Genomic DNA, 24,466 nt, shown 5'->3' with positions numbered 1-24,466 from the left:
TATGGTTTAGCAAATGCTATGTACAGACAGACAGACCAGAAGCTAACGTACTTGATGTATATTTAATATTTCAGAAGGAAAGAGTGTCTGTAAACAAGAGCCTTTCTGTTAAATATGCAAATTAGAAGGTCATTTAGCACTACAATTCTGACTCTGTGCATTAGGGCAGGAATTTGAAACCTGCCTTTGGAACTGGTACTTCGAAGTGGTATAATAGAGCAGAGTAGATGTCGGAGATGTGGGCAGGAGCCCGCAATTTATAATCCACCTTGCTTGAGAATGACTTGTCCAGGGTGACTCAAAGTGTACATCCTTAATTTTAGAATTTACATACAGTGAACCCGCTAGTTAATAGAATTGATTAGGAAAGCTGAAAGTGTTAGCAAAAATTGAGGTATATTCTTTTCTCACACTAAATGTAGAAAAGAAAGAAACCCACAGCACTATAAGAGCAACACCCATACTAAATTTTTCATGACAATATGATCTCCTGTTATTCTAGAAGTCAGCTTATATGTAAATGTAATTAAATTATTTCATCAGTATCCCTGCAGATTGTCTTATGGCAGAATCACATCCTAATGTTGGAACAGTAGGGTAGAGTCACCATCAGACACACTGTTTTCAGATTAATAATCCTTTGTGTATGAGAATTCATCTAAGAAGGAGTAGTGTCTTTCTGTTTCTCTATGTGATTATTTTGCCCAAAAAAAGCTTTCATTTTTTTAAGTAGCACAAAAGCTGTAATTGGCATGCTTTGTAAGGAAGTGTCAGTGTGCAGGAGAGTGGCGATCACTAAGAATTCTTCTACGTGTTCTTTCCCCTTGCGCCACCGCCTCCTCAGCAGGGTCACTGAGATCACTAGCTTTTCTTGAAATGGCCATTTTCACTGGCAGGTGCATTATACCCTGTATTTTCAGATTGTTTTTCCATTCTGAATGTTTGGCAGGTTGATTGCTCTGGCTGCATTGACGGAGAAAGGGCTGACAAATGCGGTTGGGCTGGCTGAAAAGACAGTGATTACTGTTTTCCTTTGTGGCTGATTGAGGCCCTTGAAAGGAAAAATTTTAACCTTCACCATTTGGTTCAAAAGTATGAGCATATATTGAAATCACTCGTGCCATTTATCCCAGTTCTGTAAACTTGTCAGACGTAAAAATCGCTCAATTTCAAGTAATGTAGGATTGGCATACGTCATTATCATTCTGATTAAGTTGGAGGTTGTATCATTGTGTGCGTTACACAGTGTCATTTAAAGCTTTCTGTGCACAGGTACAGTTATATTTTTATTGCTTATACTATAGAGTTGGAAAGATTTTCTTAGCTCTCTAAATCGAACACTGTGTATGGTTTGGCAGCTGGTGTGGCCTACAAGCTGCATTTTGTTTGCAGGGTAAAGGCTTGTCTGTAGCCTCCTGGAGTGTGGGTAATTGCACAGGCTCACCATTGGGGAGAGACACAGGATTGGAAGCAGTCAAGCGGAAGAATGTTATGCCATCCCCTTGCCACCTTGCAGCAGAAAGACACAATCCCAGCAGTGCCATCTGGTTGCTGCTATCTAGTCAGCTGGCCTGACTGCTGGGACTGGGACTTGGCAGCTGGTTCCCATCCTTGACCGTTCTTTTGTGTCGGTTGTGTGCGTATGTGTCTTAGATCATTCTGTACATGGGTCAGGGAAATGACTATAACAGACAAGGAAAGTCCCTTTATTGAATAGGCTTTCATTACTTGAGACACACTCTGTTGCAGATGCCTGCTGCCATTCCCTAATAGACAGCTAAGATGTGCTTAGGCAGTAAAAATACATCTTTTCTTCATGAAATCTACCTTGGTTTGTAGCTAAAAGAGATGGTAGACAGGGTTATATGTACTATAACATTTTAAAATAAACTATTTTAAGCTATATGCTGTTTTGGGATTTATGAGAGTTTGTACTTTTTTTAAAAAAAAAGCATTATATATTTCTGAATATTTTTTCAAATTAAAGAAAACTGTTTTAAGTACTATCGCCACATCATACAGTGATAGATAATGAGACTTGCATTTAAAATGACAGAATAGAAAATGTGATCTCAAAGCTATTATCTTTAAAATCTGCCTCTCAGATAGCAACCTGAGAGTTAATGTAAGCATCTTTATGTCCTAGGAAGACCCATCAGACCCTGATGGTTTCAGCTCACAAGTAAGCATCCAAGCTCTGTGGGCCGTTTCAGACGTTTGATTTTCTTCATTCTGCAGCATTAATGTGTCAGCATGCTCTACAGAACTGTGTAGGAGTCACATGTTGTTCTGACTAGAATAGTAATGCGTGTAAGCTTTTAAAGACTTCCACGAGGAATCCCTCCTACTTACATACCTCGCTCATTTTTATGTAGTTACAGAATTTAGGATAACTCTTGATGAGGTCCCACTGGTATCTCTAAAAATCTAGAGTTTCCATTTCATTGGTTAAGTTGGTGCTGGTAAAATTCCCATGGTTTGTAAAGGGTCTTGACAGCGGGCTGTTTCATCTTAGGGGCTTGTGAGGCTTCTGAGATACTGCCTCAGAATCAATGCCGGCTGTTTGTATTAAGCTAATCTTTGTTATTGTTCCATCCTTGTTCAGATGAGGAGGAGGAAGATGACGTAACAACTCCTAAACCTCCTGTTGAGCCCGAAGAAGAGAAAGCCTTAACAAAAGACGAAGAGCGTGATAGCACAGGTACCCTAACGTAGTAAAGCTCTGGCTTTCTCTGCTGATTCCTCTTAAAACTTGTTTTACTGCTTATGAGCTAAAGTAGAATCGAATGCCTTGCATCACAGAGACGAGTCTCGTTTAAAAAGAATGGGTGGCATTTCTTGATCCAAACTGTAATTGACAGGGTTTGGTTGGTCTAAAACCATACTTTAAAAAAAAAAAAAAATGTTTTTTTCCAGCTCCCCCTCATGAACTAACAGAAGAAGAAAAGCAACAAATTTTACACTCAGAGGAATTTCTAAGTTTCTTTGACCATTCTACAAGAATTGTAGAAAGAGCCCTTTCTGAGCAGATTAACATCTTCTTTGACTACAGTGGGAGAGATTTGGAAGACAAAGAAGGGTAATGTTTAATCCCTAAGAGCATTGCTGCCACAGCCTTAAAGTATGTTACTATGAAGAGGGACACGCTGTAACACTGTCTGGGTGTGTGTGTGTGTGTGTGTGTGTGATATCTTTCTACAGAGAGATTCAAGCAGGTGCTAAGCTATCATTAAATCGACAGTTTTTTGATGAGCGTTGGTCAAAGCATCGGGTTGTTAGCTGTTTGGATTGGTCATCTCAGGTAAAGTATAGCAAAACTCACTTTTTAATTCTAATTAGCATACAGTTTTAATTTAGAACTTTTGTAATTAAGTCAGTATGTACCATTTAAAAGAAACAATAACAGTGATGGCTCTAATGTTATCCTTATCCCTTTAATTTGTTTGCATTGGAAGGAAGAATTGGAACTGCTTTGAGATTTAAAATTCAGGGCTTTATGCCCAAATCTAATTTTGCTAATTTAATTACCCACTGAACACTTATATAAAATTTAAACATTTTAATGAACTGTTTTAACATTTAAAATTTTTAAATAATTAATTGTGCTAACTTAAACTTGGGCTAATATCTTGGTGAGACTAACCATAATGATAATTTTCAGAGCAATCTGATGATAGGTAAGAGCATAATAGTTCTTATTATTCTTCAACTTCGTTATCTATTTGATTCTTGTGAACAGTATCCAGAGTTGCTTGTGGCTTCCTATAATAACAATGAAGAGGCTCCACATGAGCCTGATGGTGTGGCCCTTGTGTGGAATATGAAGTACAAAAAGACTACCCCAGAGTATGTGTTCCACTGCCAGGTAAGATGGCCTCTGAGCCGTCTCCCCACGTTTAAGAATTCATTCATGAATGTAGACAACTGCCTTTTTTCTCTTCTCGTCATCATGATGATTTCATTGGATTGGCATTTACCAAACCACTCCATATTTGCAAACAGATGTCAGCAGAAAGCTGAACACTCTCAGTTCAATATGAGCTGCCTTTTCTAGCTCTCCTAACGCCTCGTACCACGTTAAATCACACCTAAGGGCCTTTGCAGTTGCTACTTCAGTTATTGTGACTGACCGTATAAAGGAATCTTTTGGAAGCTGTCTTTCCCACAGGGAGCTTCTCAAGAACTTATTGCTGAATGTATAATTAGACATGGCCTGAGGAGCTGCAGCTCTGTAGTTTTAAGTAAAAACATATGGTTGAAGTAGGAAGCAGATGTAGATTTTTTTTAAGTGGATTTAGCAAAAGATTAGATTTTTTTGACTCTTTCTGGTTGTATATATTAAAATCTTAATAGTGTCCTAATCCAAAGTAAACACTCTGAACCCAAACTAGCGTGTTCTTTACTGTCATATTACAGTCAGAGGCGTCACAGCCAGCTCTCCTTTCAGAACTGTAGTTGAAGCAACTTTTGTTTCCTTTCAGAACTGTAGTTGAAGCAACTTTTGTTTTGTTTGATAACTGTGTAAACATGTAAAATCATATTTGACTTTTGAACACAAAATATTCTTACTTTTTTATTTCTTACAAAATTAAAATTGAATGGATTGTTTTTAAAACTTCTAATACCTTAAGCAGTAGAGAGGGAAATATTTTAAATACTATATTTGTTTTTCTAATTTGTCAGATTTTTCCCACTTAAATCTTTTTGTTTGGTTGGTTTGTTTTTTGTTTTGTCTTATTTTGTTTTGAGACAGGGTTTCTCTAGCTATCCTAGAACTCTGTAGACCAAGCTGGCCTCGAACTCAGAGATCTGCCTACCTCTGTCTCCTGAGTGCTGGGAGTCATGCCTGGCTCCCATTTAAATCTTAAATACAAAAATTTTACTTCTTTGCAGTCAGCTGTAATGTCTGCTACATTTGCAAAATTCCATCCGAATCTTGTCGTTGGTGGTACATATTCAGGCCAAATTGTGCTTTGGGATAACCGCAGCAATAAAAGAACTCCCGTGCAGAGAACTCCTCTGTCAGCTGCTGCACACACAGTAAGTACGGAGTTATTCCATTCAACTTCTGTGCGCCCTCACTACTGACCATGTAATAGTCTCCAGCAGCATGGGTTCCAAACATGCTTCCTTGTATGTGGGGGTGCATATGTCAGGAAGTCATCTTTTGTTAATTGTTGGAATAGCAACCCATTTCACATTCAAACCAGTCCCAGGGCTGAGGCTGTAACTCGGTGATGGAGTGCTGTCCCAGCAATGCTTAAGGTCTTGGGTTCAGCTCCCAGTAACAACAAAACAAGTTGTCAGGTTGCAAAACTGTTTTGATAAAAAATGGAATGTCTGTAATTGTATAAATCTTTTCTGGGTTTTTTTTGTTTGTTTGTTTGTTTTGAAATAACCTCTGAAAATCCCATTTCACATTTTTAGCACCCTGTCTACTGTGTGAATGTTGTTGGAACACAAAATGCCCATAACCTGATTAGCATCTCTACCGACGGGAAAATTTGCTCCTGGAGTTTGGACATGCTCTCCCACCCGCAGGTGGGTTAGACTTAGGAATATGGAGTTTTCGAGTAAATGTAAAGTTTTTAACTATATATAACCCCAGTTTTATTTATAACATTTTTATCATTTATAGCTATTTTTATATTATACAGATTCTAAACCTGAACGTGTCTTGATAGTTTGAATATATTTTATCAAGCCTTTTTCATTTAGCTGAGGTAGGTTTATAGTAATAGTATGTTAAAGCAAGAACTTACAAACCAATTAAAAGTAGAAGCTTTTTTTTTTTTTAGAATTGAAATTAAAGCTTTACAAAATAATTTATTTTCTTACTTTTTTCTGTGTAGGATAGCATGGAGTTGGTTCATAAACAGTCAAAGGCAGTAGCTGTGACATCTATGTCCTTCCCTGTTGGAGATGTCAACAACTTTGTTGTGGGCAGTGAGGAAGGTTCTGTATATACAGCGTGCCGCCATGGCAGGTAAACACAGCAGGAACTCGCCGTTATTCAAAACTTTTCTCTTGATTCATCTCACTAAAGCAACTTGCTTCTTATTTAAGTAGAATCCTATCCTAGACTTGTGACATTAAATTCAGGCCCCTAAAACCTAAGTTTGTTTAACAGGAGTGGTTTGGGCTCATGTGTTTTGGATTGTGTGGATTGCGGTACATTGTAGGGACTTGTGTGTGCATGCACTCACAGAAGCTACTGGTAGGAGGCGTTCAGCAATTAGAAACGCAGTGTGCATACACCACAGTTGGCCTTCAGGTTTGTTACTGTGACTGTCGCCTGTTTCTGTTTGCTTTAGTGCAAGCCTACTGATAGTAGAGTGACGGCACCACGTGTGTTAACTGACTAATAGTGCACCAGCCGTCCAGTCTGTTAGAACTTGTCTAGCTGTTCGTTAAAACCACTGAGCATCTGGACCTCATTTCCAGTGTAGATCACCTTCACCTCAAAGCTTATCTTTCGCACAGCATCTCTGTGTCCTTATTCTACCAGCACACATACTGGACTTTTGAGTTCTCTTGTCAACAGCATGGTGTCTATGGCTCCAAAATGTCCCCACTACTTCAGTAGTGATATCAAATCTGAATCCAATAAGTTATGCAGATGAACTATGAACGTAGAATTGTGTTTGAAGTTAAATCAAGATCTGGTATATAAACCCACAGTAAGATACACTGACTGGGTGTGATGGTGCACACATTTAATCTCAACACTCTGGAGGCAAAGGAAGGTGGATCTCTGTGTGTGAAGCTATCCTGGCTACGTAAGTTCCAGAGCAGCGCAGGCTACATAGTGAGACCCTGTCTTTAAAAAAAGAAATAAATAAAAATGATCAGAAAATATGTGGTATACTTACAAGAGAGTTCCCTAACATTTTCACTTTTATGAACTAGCAAAGCTGGAATCAGTGAGATGTTTGAGGGACATCAGGGACCCATCACTGGAATCCACTGTCATGCGGCTGTTGGAGCAGTAGACTTCTCACATCTGTTTGTCACTTCGTCATTTGACTGGACAGTAAAACTTTGGACAACTAAGGTATCTGAAATACTGCTTTTTGTGTATTCGGCCAGTTTCCTGACACAAGGTGGTGCTCTAATACTGTAGGGAAGACTCGGGTCTTGGCTCTTAAATGTCTTAGAATGTATCTCAGTACAGAGAGCTTTGGAAGAAGTTACACGGTGTGCAAGTGCGCTGATATTAGGGTGTCAACAAATAGGGGACCTCACAAAAAACTGAAGATCAGTCTTCCTGCCACTTTAGACTTTTCAAGCACACAACTGTTTGCTCTGAATTGAGTTGGGGAGAAGTCCCTGGGTGTCTCCCATATTCCCTCATATAATCTCATCCCTGGGTATCTCCCATACTCCCTCATATAATCTCATCCAGCCTCACACAAAAGCTATGCATTTGCTCTGTGGAGAGCTACGAGCCTTAATTCAGGACTGCAGTGACTCACAGAGCTGATGGGAAATATAGAAAACACAGAGACTAGTTGCAGTAAGTCCTGTACAGTAAGGCTACACAATAAACTTGAGTCGTTAAAAAGCATTGTGAAGGCGTGTGTGTGTTTTCTCAGTCTAGTATAACTAATGGTGTTTACTGGGGCTTAGTAAACCAGTTACTTGAAATACCACTTAGTGATGAAAATGCTTTCTAGTCCTCCAGTGGTTCCCGTAGACAGGGCTTATGGAACATGACCTCCCGATAGATACAGACTTGGTCGTTTTGCTTGGCCTATTTTATAATTAAACTTAACTTGCTTTCTAGTTTTTCTGCAGGATCGTAGTGCTGTCTAGTAAAAACTGCACGTTCAGTGTATCCAAGTCTACGGAACTCCCTGCTAAGCTTTATCTTTCCTGTCCATCTACTTTATCTTAATGTTGACTCTTTGAATCCTTCACCATGGAACAAAGTTTAGAGTTGCTGTGGTTCTTTGCATTCTCTGAGGAAATCTCTGTGCCCTTTACTGTGGTGAGCTCCTGTTTATGTAATTCTGGCCTAGTGTCCAGAGCACACTCACAGAGTTCGCTCTTGTCCTGTCTTGGGGCCCCTTCCAGTTTCACATGAAATGATTTAAACACAGCCTTGCAAAGCTCCCTTAAACTGAGCATTTCCGGCTTTGACACTAACAGACACAACAGTAGCACTTCCCTGAAGTCTAGAAGTGCTTGACGCAGTGTCCAGTTTGTTTAACAGGTGTGACTCTAATGTGGGTCAGAGCCTAAATGCATCTAATCAGGTATCCCTTTCACCCTTGGATCACACACTGCACACAGTCAGAGAAAGAAGTTCTCATGGCCACAACCTACCGCTCTGCCTACGTGAGAAAACACATAACCTGCTGCTAAAACAAAGCAAGAACCAGAATGACAAAGATAAAACCTACTGTTTCCATGTAGGTCTCATATATCCATGTAAGTTGTAAGATTTCTGGGTGTGCTTTCTCATGTACTAGACCTGTGACAGTCCAGAGAAATATTGCATTTTTGCTGTGTTCTTGGCCGGCTTCTTTCCTTTTTTTGGCTATTGAAATAGTCTTCATTTGGTGACTGACTGAATGATTTTTAAATGCCAGATTTTCAGTTTGCTAGCTTCCTTTCTCCTTGAAATTTGAATGTACATGAACAGGATTTGAGAAAGAAGAGCTCAGCTCGTCTTGCCTCTTAGAGAACAAACTTCCCTGTGATAGCAGACTAACAGGCATTTGCTTTTGTTGTTCTTCACAGATCTTCGTTAATAGTTCATAGTTTTGTTTCTGTATTATTGTTTCAACATAGATGTTGCTTTTATTTACTTGTTTTTCTGTGTTGTGATGCATGTATTGTGTATGTGTGTGAATGCAAGTGTGCTGTGCCAATGCACACAAGTACATGTCAGAGGACATCTTCAATTACTGGCTCTCTCCTGCCACTGTGCAGGATAGGGGATGGCACTCGGGCCGTCAGACCTGCGCTCAGGCCCCTCTGTCCAGCCAGCCATCTCCCCTGTCCCAGAAGAGATTTGACTGAGAACGATAGGCAGACATAGCTCTTTGCCATGCTAATTAGGTTGTTTTATTGTTTCTTTTATTCTCAAATATGATACATACCTCTCCCTGCCTCTAACACCCTTCCTAGTGCATGGCCTGCATAAAATAGTATGTTTTCTATCATATATGAGCAAGAACCCCCTAAAATGTTACCAGAAGAATTGCCTTGGCCTAGGTTGTTGTTACATAGTTTAGTGATAGTACACTTGTCTACTGTGCATGAGGTCCTGGGCTCAGTCCACAGCTATGGAAGATAAAAAGATTAAGAATTATTACTATTTAGTCTACCCTTTCTGCACACAATTCTGTTCTGTGAAGGGTCAAACAGCAATAGTCTAGTAGGTAAATTTAAATATATGGCCAGCCTTGACTGAGTCAGACTTGAGCTTACACTTCCTAGTTCCATTGTTGGTGTGTATCTCCCCTTCTGAATAACCTGATTTAGGCCCTGCCTGTGCTGGGATAGTGAGGAGTAGATATACATGTTCATGAACAATGAATGCTAATGAATAGTAGGCAGTGTCTTAACACAACTTTAAAAACATTATTCCGATTCCATTTTAAGCTTTTTTTGTTTGTTTTGTTTTTTGAGACAGTTTTGTTTCTTTGTGTAGCTCTGGCTATCCTAGAATTCATTCTGTAGACCATGCTGCTTTGAACTCAAAGAGATCTGCCTGCCTCTGCCTCCAGAGTGCTGGTATCAAAGGCGTGCACCACCACTGCCTGGCCCATTTTAAGCTTTTAGTTTTAAATATTTTGGATTAATTAATTTATTTTATGTGTGTAGTGTGTTGCTGGTCTGTATGTCTGTGGCCCACATATGCCCAGTGCTTGCGAGGGCCAGAAGAAGGCATCAGATCACCTGGTTGTGAGCTACCATACGAATGCTGGCAGTTAAACCTGGGTCCTCTTCAAGAGGATGTAATATTATAAACCACAGAGTCCTCTCTTAAGGCCCCCATTTTAAGCATTTGTGTGGAGGGGTTATTGCTGCTGAGACAGGATTTCTCTGTAACCACTCTGGCTATCCTAAAGCTCACTCTGTAGGCCAGGTTGGCCTCAAACTCACAGAGATCCACCTGCCTCTGCTCCCCAAGTGCTGGGATTAAAGGTGTGCACCACCACACCCAGCTCACCACTTTAAGCTTTTAAAACCAGTTGCTCACATTCATGCACTGAACAGACTTCAAGTCCTGCGTCTCTTTCTCTCATTTTTAAGTGCTCTCCTACCCTGGGAACTGAGCCCTGTAAACGGGAAGGATGAATCATTGGATGCTGCTGTGTCTCTGTCCACTAAGATGTGGCTCTGAGTCCTCCTCTGTCCCTCTTTGTGTAAGTCCTGTAAATGTGGCGTGCAGAAACCTCAGTATGGCACTGCCTCAAATATGCTTCAAATACTTTAGTCTTCAGCGTAGAAGTCTCTAATCTTAGCTTGGTTGGAAAATTTAATACCTAGCCCCACGGTTCCGTTTATCAGATTGCTTTGACTGTCTTTGAATTAAGCTATTTGCATTGTAAAAAAAAAACCTACATAATGATGAACTTTTTGTTGTTTTTGATTTTTGAGAAAAGATCTCTCTACTTAGTTCTGGCTGTCATGGAATTCACAAGGTATCCAAGCTAGCCTCAAACTCACAGAGATCTGCCTGTCTCTCCCTCCTAAGTGCTGGAATTAAAGGGATGAACCACCATGCCCAGCTCTTTCATATTGGTGAAATTTAGCCAAGATGTTGCTTTTAAAATATGTAGAAGACACCATTAAAATCTCAAAACACCAAATTTGAAAGTTCACAATAGAAATGCATTAGTGGGTCTGGAAAACAGCAGGGAGAATGAATGACCAACGGCAGTTTCTTGGGGTGGCCCGAAATTTCAGTTCTAACATGGTAATTAGATGAATGTTCAAGCACATCTTAATATACCTGTCTTAGGTTATTCTTAAAAGTATATTTACAGGAGATGGTATTTTAATGTATGCATAATGTATTGTAGTCTCAGAACCATATTTATTATGAGATAGCAGAGTTAGGATTGTTAGTAGGATCATACCTTAAAATAGTTTTTAGATTTTCATAATCCATTTGCTACTTGAACTTTTCATAATCCAGTGTTTCAGTGCCCATCTTTAATCTGGCAGCATGATTGCTTAACTCTCAGCAGCACTAGCATTAAGGAGGGTTAAAAGAGCCTACCAGTGTTTGGAAAAAGAAGTGTTTACTTAGCAGACAAGTTAAAAGGAAAAGATGCTTTGAAATTGAGGGCATGTCTGAGGGAAGGCTAACTGATGGTCTGCCCAAGTCCCACCTGGTGGCGCTTACCTCTGTGACTTGCTGCAGGCCCGTGTCTAGCCTCCTCTGCATATTTAAAAGTCAATTTTGTCAGCTACTGAAATTGATTAGACAGGGGAATGCCGACTGTAACTAACAGGCTCCTAAGATACTGGTACATTGGAGAATGTCAATTTATTAATTTACAGTCAGAAACTTAACTGCCAGAAGGCCCAGATCCTCCTGCTGGCCTGACCAGCTCATTGTTCCCCTGTAGACTACCCACATGGGAAGCCAAATTATAATCAGAAGATCCCTTGGGGAGCAAGGACTTAGAGCAAAAGAAGTTCTAGCATTTGAATATTCAGTGGCATCAAGCTAAGATAGCTTGATTCATTCATCTTCAAGTAAAGATGGCCTTGCCATGGGGTAGTTGATTCTCACAGTCTGTTGTCTGAGGCTACTTCTCTTATGACCAGTGTTGAAATGGTGCTATCTTCATTTGCTTTGTAAGACTTGGTTGTTCGTTACTTTTAATAGATATACTCTGCAAAGATTATCTTTAGTCAGGTAATATGGGAAGTTATTTTCGACCTTGTAATGATTTTTGTATGTGTGCGTGTGTATGCATGTGGGTGTGTATGCATGAACAATGAGTCAGAAGCATTGGATTCCCTGGAGCAGGAGTGACAGGCAGTTTGCTGGACATGGATGTTGTCCTCTGAGAACAGTATGTGCTTTTAATCTCTGAGCCATCTCTCCAACCATGTAATGATTCCTTGTCAAAGGAAATTTGTTTATTTCTCTCATCATCTAAATTGAGGTCATAGTTCTTTCCAGTTCACTGTTAATCCTGGTCTACTTACTGCAGAGACTCTTGTTACTAATCTAGAACTTAACAATTACCCCAGCTTTGAAAAAAAGAAAATCTGTATTGGAGTCTTATCACGCGGCAGCCTAAAGTAACAGAAATTTGTCCCCACAGTTTAGGGGTGTGGCCTGGGAGTTTGTTCTGTACTGTCTCCTAGCATCTGCTGACTGTCAGGAGTGCTTGGTGTTCTTTGGCCTGTAGCTGTGTCCCTCCAGTCTCTGCCTTTGTCGTCACCACGTGACCTTCTGAACTGTTTGCTTCATTAGGTCTCTGCTCCAAATTTCCTCTTTTAAGAACACAAGTCACAGGAGATGTGGGGTCCACTGTAGAACAGTATAACCTGTTTAACGTGGTTACATTTACAAGGACTAGTAGATATGAATTTTAGGGCGACGCCATTCAGCCCACCATAGACCTTGAGCTTAGGAAAGGCTGTATGGCCTGGCCCTGGACCATGCAGTGTTCACTGCCACAGCAGAACCAGATGCTTGTTCTTTTTATTCAGATGTCTGTTCTTGTTTGTTTTGTTTTCACAGAAGCCCTTTGTCTTGATTTCTTCTTGGCAAACGTTTTTGCAGGTCGTTTATGAGTAAGAGTAAGAGACCTATTATGCATCATTTGGCTCAGACTTTCTCATTCTTGGTCATGCGCCTGAGCAGCTTTTTAGACTTTAAAGTGCTCTCTGATATCCAGACCTGTGAGACCAGAGCCCCAGAGCCCCACACACTGCACTGGAAACTCTCTAGGTGGCCACTGTGTGCAGCCAGCTTCAGAGCCACCAGTGTGAAGCCTTTGTTTTATAAACAAGGAAACAGGCTTAGGAGAATGAGTGACTTCTCTCAGAGCCTTGAAGCTGGTTGCTTACTGGACTGAAACAACAGGCTGGGTCTCCAGGCTCCTGCTGCCTCAGTGCCAGTAAGACACAAGTGCTCTTCAAAGTCTGGGAAGACAGCACTTTCAAAGATATTTTAACAGGCCCACTTAGGATTTTAATTTGCAGTATTACATACTAAATTACTGTACTATGAAGCATTATTTGATGTTAAATATGTGCATTTTCTCTGTGGGGCAAAACTCTGGCTAATCCTTAGATAACTCTGGTTTTTAAAATTAAACTAGAAAAGAGTTTTAAAATGTCACATTTTTAAATTGAAGGACATTTTGCTTTTTTTCCACATAATAATTTTTAAAATTGTGGTCTTTTCAACTGGGCAGTAGTGGCATATGCCTTTAATCCTAGTACTTGGGAGACAGATTCTGAGTTTGAGGCCAGCCTGGTATACAGAGTGAATCTAAGATAGCCAGAACTACACAAGAAACCCTGGCTCAACAAACAAACAAACAAAATAATAATAATAATAATAATAATAATAATAATAATAATAATAATAAAATTGTGATCTTTTACCCAAACTGTGTAACAATCCACTGAGTAAGTTAAATGCTTGACCTGACCGATTCCTGAGACAATTAGCAATCTTCTTATTATCATAAATGTTTTAATCTAATTTGCGTATTGCTTTAATAGTTTGTAGTTTATAGAAAGGAGTAGGTTCTCATTCTGGCTTGCTGAGCACCGTGATGTGAGTTTCATGTTGCTGAGTCTAGCTAGAGATCATTTCTTTTTCAGCCATGTAAATAAAACATAGTTTATGTGTCCGTTCTGCTGATGATGTGTGTGTTACTTCAGTTCTGCTAGGAGCACAGTTAGAGTTGTCTTTCTCCCTTGTGGATTTTTTAGGTAGAGTCTTGCTGTGTAGCCCAGGCTGGCCTCAAACATAGGATCTTCCCAAGTACTGGGATTACAGGTGTGCACCACCATGCCAGGTCATAGTTGTCTTGTGCTGGCCATAAACAGTTCTGTTGAGCATATGCCTAGCCTGGAGTGGCTTGGTCAGAGGACGTGCATATGTATTCTGAGCAGATAGTAGTGGCAAGTCCAAGTGAGTCTGCCAGTTCCTAATCCACCTTAGCAGTGTGTATAGATCTGATTGCTCTGCATCCTTGTCCGCACTTAAGAGTTTCCTGATGTTTTTCCTTTTAATCTTCAGTGCGTGAGTGACTTTCCTGGGTGCTTTCATTTGTTGTTGTGATTAAGCACTGGGTGCTTCCATGAACACCATTCACAGCCCATGCTGTGAAACGTTCATTCTCTAGCTCTTTCTTGCAGTACTGGGCTTGAACTCAGAGTCTGGTGCATGCCAGGCAATTGTTCTACCCTTGAGCTGTGTCCAGCACTTAGGCCATCACTCTTCTTGTTTCCTTCAGTGCTGAGATTGAATCTAGTGCCTCCAGAATGCAAGGCCAGTGTTTTCTCACTGAGCTGCTCCCCCAGTCCCAAACCCGGTCCCCAACACACACATTTTTATTGAATATATGAATATGATTGGTTTGAGGTTTTTTGTTGTTCTTGTTTTGAGACAGTTTCTCTGTATAGCCTTGGCTGTCCTGGAACTAATACTATAGACTTTGGTCCAGGCTGACCTTGAACTCACAGAGATAGATCCACTTGCCTCTGCCTCCCAGTGCTGGAATTAAAGGCATGAATATGATTGCTAACAGCTTTGTTTTAGGTTTTTGATGATAACCCTTAAAACTGCCTGGAAATGCGATGTTTGAAGTATACTATCGCCTCAGTAGTCAAAGGCTTTAGGGTCTTTGGCATGCTAGAAATACCACTGACGTGTACCCCTGGGGTGGCTTTTTATAGCTTAGCCGGTGATTGTGTGCTCGTTCCAGGCTGGGCAAGCTGGATCCTTACTCTTCTAACAGTGCCTTTAAAAGGGGGGGGGGGGGATCCTCTTCTCTGTTTGGTTTTGTTTGTTTTAGTTGAAAACAAGCATTTTGGGCTACTACAGTAATCATGCTATTGACACTAACTGTCATATCTTAAAATTTTAAACTCACACTTTAAAACTTATTTTTGAGCTGGCAGGATGGCTTAGCAGGTGCTTTCCTTGCTTCCCACTAAGGCTGACAAACTGGGTTCAGGCCCCGAGACCCACAGAGGAGATAGAGAGCTGCCTCCCACATGGTGTCTTCCAGCCTCCACACTCACACTCAAGTCTGTCCGTTTCAAGTGTGTGTGCAGCGCAGGCGACAGCATGAGACCGAGCTTGAGCCATCAGCACCTGTGGTGTCCGAACTCCCCTAGTTTCTGCTGTTCTCGGGCTGCTCATCATGGTACCAAGTGGGCGTCTGTGCCGCAGCCGTCAGTCACTTCTTCCACGCAGATGCTAGGGCCGTGTAGGTCTTGTGGTTGGGAGAGCTTGGCTCCCCCTTCTTACAGCTGGAGTCTGTTTCCTTCTGCTGAGACGGTGTGTGAGGCTTTGCTTTCTCTGTCCTGTGTCCTTCTCTGCTTCTGCGGGGAGATTTCCAGGTGATTCAAGAAGTGCAGCGGCGGGGCTGTCGTCTTCCCGCAGCTGCTCACTGACAGGTGCTTTGAAGCATATTCTATTCCTCTCTTAAAAACAGTAAGACCGCTACAAGCTAAAAGGAACTGCAACCCAATACTTGGCTCTTAGTGTATACTGCCAGGTGACTCTGTAGTGGCACAAACGACAGGACCACTTCCAGGCTGGGTTGGTATGAAGCTGTTCGCCCACAGCATCTGTTGTGTCTCAGCGATCAGTAGTTAAGGGTTTCTGTGCGTGTCGATGCTGACAGTGCTAAGAATTAGTTTTTCTTTTTCAGAATAACAAGCCCTTGTACGCGTTTGAAGATAACTCAGACTATGTTTATGATGTTATGTGGTCACCCACCCACCCAGCCCTGTTTGCCTGTGTGGACGGCATGGGGAGACTGGATCTGTGGAATCTCAACAGTGACACAGAGGTGAGCGGAAAATAACAGAAAATCGGAGATTTATTGAATAATTGGTGAAATTTCTTTTATCCTGAGGAATGTAAAAGTGCTCTGTGATTGTGGCTTCATCACAAAGAAACCGAGTAAGCTTTGTACCCACACAACAAACAGCGCTGTGTGGAGCTGAAGGAGGAGCGGCACCGTCACGAGCACGGGGCATTCTCTGCTTCTGAAAAGCAGCGTCGTGTCTGCTGTCCAGGAGGTGGACGGCCCGGGGCTGTGCGTACGCTTTCATTCTTAGGCTAGACAAAGATAGCTACAGATTGTAGAGTATGTTAACCGTAATTCTGAATTTCCCGCTAGCCTTGAAAGGGTTTTGTATCACCCATAAACGCTAGTGCTCGCCTGACTTGTTGGAAAGAAAGGAAATAGATTTGGATGACCTTTTTCCATGAAGGGTTAGGATTAACTTAAAGTGAATATGGAGGTGGGCATGGTGGCCCATACAGGTAAACCCAGCACTTGGGAGGCAGAGGCAAGGGTATCACGAGTTAGAGGCCACGTATGTGGCAAGACCCTGTCTCAAAAATGCAAGGTCCAAAGCTCCAGCACTCCGGAGAGAGAGGCAGGTGGATTTCTGTGAGTTGAGGCCAGGTTGGTCTACAGAGAGAGTTCTAGAAGAACCAGGGCTACACAGAGAAACCTTGTCTGGGGGTGGGTGGGAATTCTAAGGTCTTGGCATGTAAGTCAGAGGTAAAACATTTGCTTAGCATGTGCAAGACCCTGGGTCTAATTCCCAGCGCCATAAATGATAATGATAGTATAGAAACCATCCTATTTCCTAATTGCTATACCAAATTTGGCAGTGCAGTATAACTCTGTCTGTGAGTTATCCTTAGCCAGTTGATAAAGGCTTAAAATGTTCTTAGGTCCTTCTATTGGTTACAGGGCACTGGTTAGCAGAAGTGATGCTACCAGCTGTCAGTAGTGGTTGTGGAGGGGAGCCCTCTCATTTCGTCTGATTCCTCGTGGCATCTTTCTAGATCCCTGTAAGTCAGCTGCTTGGTTATACAAAGATGAGGAAAGGAGAAATATGTTGGAAATGCAAGAATTTTAATTCTGTTATCTACTGGTTCTGTGCTTTTGGGGGGGGGAGCATTCAAATACTGCTAGGAAAAAAGTGTAAGCTGTATAATTAAATTTTGATTGTACATTTTCTAGAATGGTACCAATTTGTTTATGTGTTTGTTCGTTTGGCAAGCTCAGTACATAACCCTGGTACTTATTATGTAAGCCAGGCTGGTTTTGAACTCACAGAGGTCTACATGCTTCTACCCTCCACACCCACCCCAGGTATGGAGATTAAAGGCATGCACTACTGTGCACTACCCAAGTTTGCTTTCTTAGTTTAGATTTTGCACCAAAGGTTTATGACTATAATTGAGTGTGGGTCTGCTGCCCTTGTTGCTGTTATCTCCTCCCTTCTTTGGGATGGAGCTTGGGAAAGCTTATCGTACCAAGGGTATGCGCTGATTCCTGGAGTTGCTGTCCATCAGATCATCCAGTTTCCACTGGGGAAGGTGCAAGCTGCAGCGGTAATTCCTGCCCTCTAAAACGGAACTGTGGTCTGTTTATGGGGGCGTTGGGAATATTTCCCTTTAAATGTTTTAAAATGGGTTTTAGTCGCATATTTTTAAACAGCTTGACTACTTAAAGTTAAATACAAAACCCCTCCACCGATGAGATATTTGCAGCCTTGTGAGAATTTCTTAGATAAAACTGGCTATCTCCCCAACTCCTCTTCAAGGGTTGAAGTTAATGTCATCATAATAAATCTCTGAACAGAGGGAAGGTGGGGAAATGCTTTTGTTGTTGTTGTTTGGTTGATTTGGGATTTGGGAGTTTGGCTTTGTTCTTCAACCCTGGGTTTTTCCGTGTAGCCCTTTCTGTCCTGGAACTCGCTCTGTAGACCTTGAACACAGAGATTCACCTGCCTCTGCCTCCCAAGAGCTGGGGTTATCTTTTACCTACAAACGTCTACTTTTTAAAAACACAAATTGGAGAAGAATTACTGTTCTTTGTGTTTAGAAACTTTGATGAAACTTTTAACTGTCCTGTATTTTAAATAACTTAGGTACCTACTGCTAGCATCTCTGTGGAAGGAAACCCTGCTCTTAACCGTGTGAGATGGACCCACTCCGGAAGAGAGATTGCTGTGGGCGATTCTGAAGGACAGATTGTCATCTATGATGTGGGAGAGGTATGGGGCCTATAATTTTGTCATTGATGTTGTGGTAGCTAAGTTTGTCATGGGCCTCATGCATTGTATAGTTTACGTGGTTGTGCACTTCAGCACAGAGGCAGCTCCTGGGGCTGTCTCTACCTGAGCGTCTTAAGTCCACATGCAGCAGACGGGAAGGTGGTGCTGTGGGACACACACCGCGCTTCCAGATTCCTGCTCTTCCAGAAAGTCCTTAGATGGAAAAGGAGACATGGAGTTTTATAGAATTGATGTTGAGATAAAATTCATAGATCTGTTTGAGCCAGATAGTAGAAATCAAAGATGCCATCTTTTGATAGGTTTTTCCCAAAAAAAATTTAATGTGTTTATATATGCCTGTGTATATATATGTGCACTGTGTGCATGCAAGAGCCTGGGGTGGGGATGGGGCTCAGAAAAGGGCATTGGATCCCCTGGAACTGGAGTTACAGGGTGCTGTGAATCACCTTGTGGGTGCTGGAACCAAATGCTGGTCCTCTGGAAAAGCAGCTAGTGCTCTTAGCCGTTGAGCCATCTCTCCAGCCCCTTTCCATAGTTCTTGAGTAACAGACGGAGTTCAGCAGGAGGAGGCGAGTTCATGGTCACTCTGCTTGTGACACCCAGGGACACAGTGTTCTTGATTCAACACTGCTAAGTAGCAACAAGGAGTTAAAGCCTCAAGACAGAGTACCTTACATTCCCAAAAACCCTGTGTTCAGGAGGCTGACTCGAGAGAATCACGGATTGGAGGCACCCTGGGCTACACAGAGAAATCCTCACTCAGAGAAGAAAACAAGAAAATCACTTCCATGCTAGTCATAGTGCAAGAAATACACTGCAAACTTTGGGAGGGACTCCTCTCCACCGGCAGGTCACAGAGGACAGAGCACCGCTGTTGCCACCCTTGCCCTGTGGTGGGAACAGCACACTGGTGTCTGCGCTGTCACGACGTGCTTTACAAACACTGTCTTCTGTTTAGATATGTTGTGCGTTGTTGTTAGAGTCTCTGTGATTATGGAAAGGCCCTTTAGGTCAGTTATTACTTTTTAATGGGAAAGTTATTTGAGAACAGAGTACTTGTAGATAAGATGATTTTTTTATTTTGTTGCTCAGCAAACATTGTCTTTCTTTTAACAGCAGATCGCTGTTCCCCGCAATGATGAATGGGCAAGATTTGGCCGAACACTTGCAGAAATTAATGCAAATCGAGCTGATGCAGAGGAGGAGGCAGCTGCTCGAATCCCTGCCTAGCCCTGAACAGTGGACTGTATGCAACCTTAGCAGATGTGGCAAAGATGATTAAGTAGATCCTAAACTATTTGCATGCTTCTGATTAAATGAGTATTAAAAGGAAACTCCCTGGAAACTGGGTTTACTGCAGGAAGCAAAGCTTACAATGCCCCTTTTATATTCATTTTGTTTTGGATTGGTGTCATTTTTAATACTGCTGACGACTTTACAGAATGCAGCCTTTTCTGGATTCTAACACATAGGTATATATTGTTAATTATTCTTATGGGTTCTTTTCAACTTGTAATACTATATATAATTCTTACTAAAGCACAGACTAAATGAGTTCTGCATATCTCTAAATAACCACAATTCCTTATTATGCAGTACAGTACACAGTCCTTCGTGTGTTGTGTCCTCACTGTCTTCACTGTGTAGGAACATACTCTTTCCCCCAGCATGCATTCACCTACCTGTTTCAAGTTTCATTTGATGCCCTTTTCCTTCTCTATAGTTCTATGGTAGTTATCTATAAATAAAAACGAATATGTGTTAACTTTTCAAATTTTCATTTTTACTTCTTGAAATTTGAAATTCTCTCTCACAATTTTTTTTTGTTAAATTTTTAAAAGTTCTTAATGCAGACAGCCAGCTTAACTCCCATGTGGCCTTAAATAGACACCATACAGGGATAATGTAGCTCTCCCTAGTCACTGTGAACCAGTGTTGGGTAACTTGTCAGTGGAAACTTTCTTTTTGGTTAGCTTTTGCCTGACTCTGTTACTTTCCTTCCATCTGATAAATGCTTAGTGTCTTCAATTTGCACTGATTGCGACACTGTGCATATAAGCTCTTTGACAGTAAACCATGTTGGAAAGGCGCTTGCCCGTGGATGCAGCAGCCACGAAGGCGCTGTGCTCAAAGCCCACACTCTGCCTTAAATCCTCAGCTCACAAATATGCAAGACAGATGACAAATGTCTGCATGGTGTGGGATTCGCCTGTGTGGGGACAGGGAAGGCTAGCTGTCCTTTCTCCTGGTCCTTACCTTTAGATCCTTCTGAACTAAAAGATTAGAATTAGGATTTGAACTTTTGAATTTTAGTTAAATAATAAGAATTTATTGAGAGAGATTTAGCCATAACAGAACTTGTACATAGCAGCTGTTCTCCATAACAGAACTTCTCATTCGTAGTACTCTGTGGCCTAAGGAATTATTGGCCAGAAGTACTAGACCCAAACCGTAGTTCTAGCTTTGACATCTGTGAGAAGTGAGATGTTAGCCAAGCCTGAGCCTTATTCTTATGTTTCTGAATTATCAGTTAACGTTATTTCTAAGTTGCCTCCCTACTCTAAAATTGGTTACCTTGATTGTATCAGTTACCTCTCCACTTTAGAATGTTTAGTTCTCATGAATTGACTGAAGAAACCTCTCACGTCATTTTATGGTGGTAATGTCTAAGTTCTAAGTTCAGTGTCAGCAGAGCCCACTGTTGTTCTGTAGGATTCATATGCTCAGAGGTGCTGTGTTCCTGTTGTTAGTTTGTAAGAATGACTGGAAAAAAGGAAATACAAATGTTAAAATATAAGTTGAATGGGTTGGAAATTGACATGGCAAATCAAATGGTCACTGGTCTCAAGTTGTTCTTTTATAAAAGAAAATAGAGGGACTGGAGAGTTGACTTATCGGTTAAGAACACTGTCTGCTCTTCCAGAGGACCTGAGTTCACTTCCCAGCACCCACGTGGCAGCTCAGAATCATCTGTATCTTCAGTTCCTAGGGATATAACACTCTCTTCTGGCGTCTGTGGGCACAAGGCACGCATGTGATACACAAACATATATTCAGGCAAAATTACCTATACATATAAAATTCTTTTAATTAAAAAGACAGTTGACAAGTATTTATAAAACACTTATTGCCAATGAGTTTTTGTTTTAGGAGACTAATTTCTTTCCCACTCCACAAAAAATACTTAATGTAGACCTTGCTCATTTAACCTTACTGTGCATTTTTACAAACATAAACATTGGCTGTAAGACATTATCTTTGGAGTCTAATAATTTCGAGAATAAGTTTCACTCTGTGTCAGCAGTTCTGAGGCTTTTGTAACTGGCGACGGATGAGATTAAATTAGTTGGGGCGGGGAATCGTACATTTTTTACTTGTAGGTGTGAAAGACCTTTGTAATTTTGAAAAATACCTTGTGACATTAATTGTAGCTCACTTGTGATCAATTTTACTGTTTTCTAGACAGGAAACAAGTCACATCTTTCTGGCTGACTTCCTGGATTTTTGTTGTTCCTCAGCTTTTGAATGGGAAGTTAAAGATCATCACCCTTATTTGTGTTGAGAAAGCCTTCTCACTTTTAAAGACATTAATTAACTTGCAAAAAAATCTCGGAGATCATTTTTAGTATCATCCAAGTCAAATATTCACCAGTAGAAGCTTTTTTCCTTTGCAGAGAAAGTGTGGCAAGGCGGTGTAGGAAATGTGTCTGTAATGGCACTGAGAACGGAGTTGTAGGGACGAGCAACTTAGAGTGGAGGAGGAAGCGCTGAGCAGTGGCAGGAGCGACTTGTCCCAGTCTTTGAATGGTTTCCTTTGTGCTCCCCTCCCCCAGATAGACCACTTACCCATGCAGAGACTCCATAAGTCTGCGGGGCACATCGCTTTCCCTTGTTCTCTTTCTTGGACAATTGAAATGGTTTTTCACAGTCCGGTGTTTCGGTGTTGGCACTGGAGTGATTTCCTAACTGGAGGAGCTACATAATTAGATCCGTGTTCGCGACTGGAGCACAGTTCCACTCCCTCTGTGCACTGCCCCTGGGCCTCCAAGGTGTGGGTGCACACTTCTTGAGAAGAGGGCCAGGGCTTAAAAGTCAGCAGCGCTGGTGCTTTTGATGCCGGTTGAGTTCCAGTTGTTTTTGTTTTGATCCAAGCTACATAACTTTAAGAAAAGTCCTTACTTTGAGCTGTCACTTTGCTGATTGTTAGTTCGGGGGAAAATACTCCCAAGTAGAACCCTTTATCTGACTCATAAAGAATATAAATAAGTAAAATTTCTAAAAAGTTAAAAATACTGGCAAGATGACACAACAGTTAAAGACACTTAGCTCCGAGCCTGACCTGAGCGTGATCTCCAGGGCCACGTAGTAGAAGGAGAGAGCCTGCTCCTACAAGTTGTCCTCTTACATGCATATGTGTGCGTGCGCACACAACACACACACAGTGTGATCATTTCTTCTATTATAAAGGCTGGGAAATAATTAGACAGCTGACTTATAGCTCTGAGGGCATTAGAGTGCTGTCCCAGAGGCACTATGAAAAGATCATCCAGGGCCTGGAAAGATGACTCATCAGTTAAGAATGCTTGCTGCTCCTGCCAAGGACCCAAGTTCAGTTCCCAGCACCTACATCCCACAGCTCACAACTGCCTGTAACTCCAGCTCCAAGGGATCTGACACACCCTCGTCTGGTCTCCACGGGGGCCTGTGCTCAGGTGGACAGATATTTAACACAATTTAAAATATAAAGTGTTGACAAAAGGACCAGACAGGGACTGGGAGGTGGCTCAGCAGTTAAAGTTCTTGTCTAGGAAGCAGCACGGCCAGAGCTCAGATCTCTGGAGCCAGCATAAGTGCCAGCCGGGAAGGGTGGCTCACCTGTAATTTTAGAAGTCTAGACAGGATTCCTGAAATGTGGGAACACGCGTGCATACCACACACATGAAAAAGACAAAGTAAAATCATCTTCCGTGTTTCGATTGAATAAATTAGCATTCTTTTCATCTCCAGTCCTCTATCCCAAAGTGATAATAACTTTCTTACAGTAGCAGAGACTTTAAAATCCTCTTTTGCTATTTAGGGAACATGTGGGATCAGCTTTAGAAAAAGATTCTCCAGTCCCAAGCCAGAATGCCAGTTGCACACAGTCATCAAATCACAGCGGCTTTCACGGCAAGCCAGTGTTCTCAGACCTAATGTTTGAACGTCAGATCTTTAAATTCCCTTTCTAACTTGCCATGTTTCCAATTCTTCAGCCTGAAAGTCCGAATGGATGTCAGGCATTTACGTTTTCAGCATGCCGCTTCTAGCCACAGAGAGTTTCACCACAGCCAATCGGCAATCTTTTACAAACTTTTGCAAAATTATAGTATTTTGTGTTGTTAGTTTCTTAGCGGGAATCTCAGTTTGGGCTTCTTAATATTCCATTACCAGTTCCCAGTTAGAGCCTGGAACAGCCTGCACTCAGGCAAGCTTGCTGAAAGGTCTGTTCACTTGGTGAGGTCACTTATTCAGGTCTCTGGGAATGGATTATCCTGCCTCTCTCATAATGTACTTGATTTGCCCAGAAAGCCGTGGGGCAGTGATTGTATGGGGGGTAGAGCACACCTGCTCTGAGCCAAGCGTGCAGAGACCTGACCCTGTGGCTGGAAACCAGGAGTACCACTGGGAAGATGCTGATAGCAAGTCATTTTATCTTTTGTGGATTTTCATACTGAATTTTTAAAGTACTTTTTTTTTTTTCTGAGCAAAGTAATGGAAATGCCCTGAAACAAAGTTTTTATACTTAGAGATGGCCTGATGTAAGAGAAAGGCTACTGAGCCCCAGACTCTGGTTCCAAGACAGGCCTGGTGGTACATGCCTGTGACCTCAGCACTTAGGAGGCCACACAGAAGGATGAGCTTGAGGCCAGTCTGGGCTGCTCAGTGAGATCCTATCTCAAAGACAGAAGCCTGTGTCCCGTTCCTGTTTGTCCCTAGAGCATAAGATAACCTGGAACACATAAGCGTAGTACCCCTGGCTGTCCTGGAACTCACTCTGTAGTTCAGGCTGGCCTTAAACTCACAGAGATTCCCCTGCCACTGCCCCCTGAGTGCTGGGATTAAAAGTGTGTGCTACCACCACCCAGCTAGTGTTTCTTAAATGAGGAAAATAATTGCTTTCCGTGGTGGTTTTGTGAGGGAATACATTTGTAAAGAT

The 24,466-nt window shown here is 41.7% G+C and overlaps 1 protein-coding gene across 2 annotated transcripts in view; it reads left to right on the top strand.

Moving 5' to 3' along the window:
- Positions 1-20,035, top strand: part of Dync1i2 (dynein cytoplasmic 1 intermediate chain 2) — a 48,910-nt gene extending 28,875 nt beyond the window's left edge. For both annotated transcript variants that reach the window (XM_050122078.1, XM_050122069.1), the window contains exons 6-16: positions 2,606-2,701; positions 2,917-3,079; positions 3,202-3,301; positions 3,740-3,865; positions 4,894-5,040; positions 5,428-5,541; positions 5,853-5,986; positions 6,910-7,054; positions 15,879-16,019; positions 18,124-18,249; positions 19,387-20,035. In XM_050122078.1, coding sequence (XP_049978035.1) covers positions 2,606-2,701; positions 2,917-3,079; positions 3,202-3,301; positions 3,740-3,865; positions 4,894-5,040; positions 5,428-5,541; positions 5,853-5,986; positions 6,910-7,054; positions 15,879-16,019; positions 18,124-18,249; positions 19,387-19,500 — 1,406 coding nt within the window. In that variant the 3' untranslated portion in view covers positions 19,501-20,035. The remainder of the gene's footprint in view (positions 1-2,605; positions 2,702-2,916; positions 3,080-3,201; positions 3,302-3,739; positions 3,866-4,893; positions 5,041-5,427; positions 5,542-5,852; positions 5,987-6,909; positions 7,055-15,878; positions 16,020-18,123; positions 18,250-19,386) is intronic.
- The last annotated feature ends 4,431 nt before the right edge of the window (positions 20,036-24,466 follow it).

The sequence above is a fragment of the Alexandromys fortis genome, unplaced genomic scaffold (genome assembly GCF_014885135.2).
Source record: "Alexandromys fortis isolate MF-2015 unplaced genomic scaffold, M_Fortis_MF-2015_v1.1 scaffold_8_9099976_23576923, whole genome shotgun sequence".
NCBI classification, from domain to species: domain Eukaryota; kingdom Metazoa; phylum Chordata; class Mammalia; order Rodentia; family Cricetidae; genus Alexandromys; species Alexandromys fortis.
This window is presented reverse-complemented; position numbering and strand designations above follow the sequence as displayed.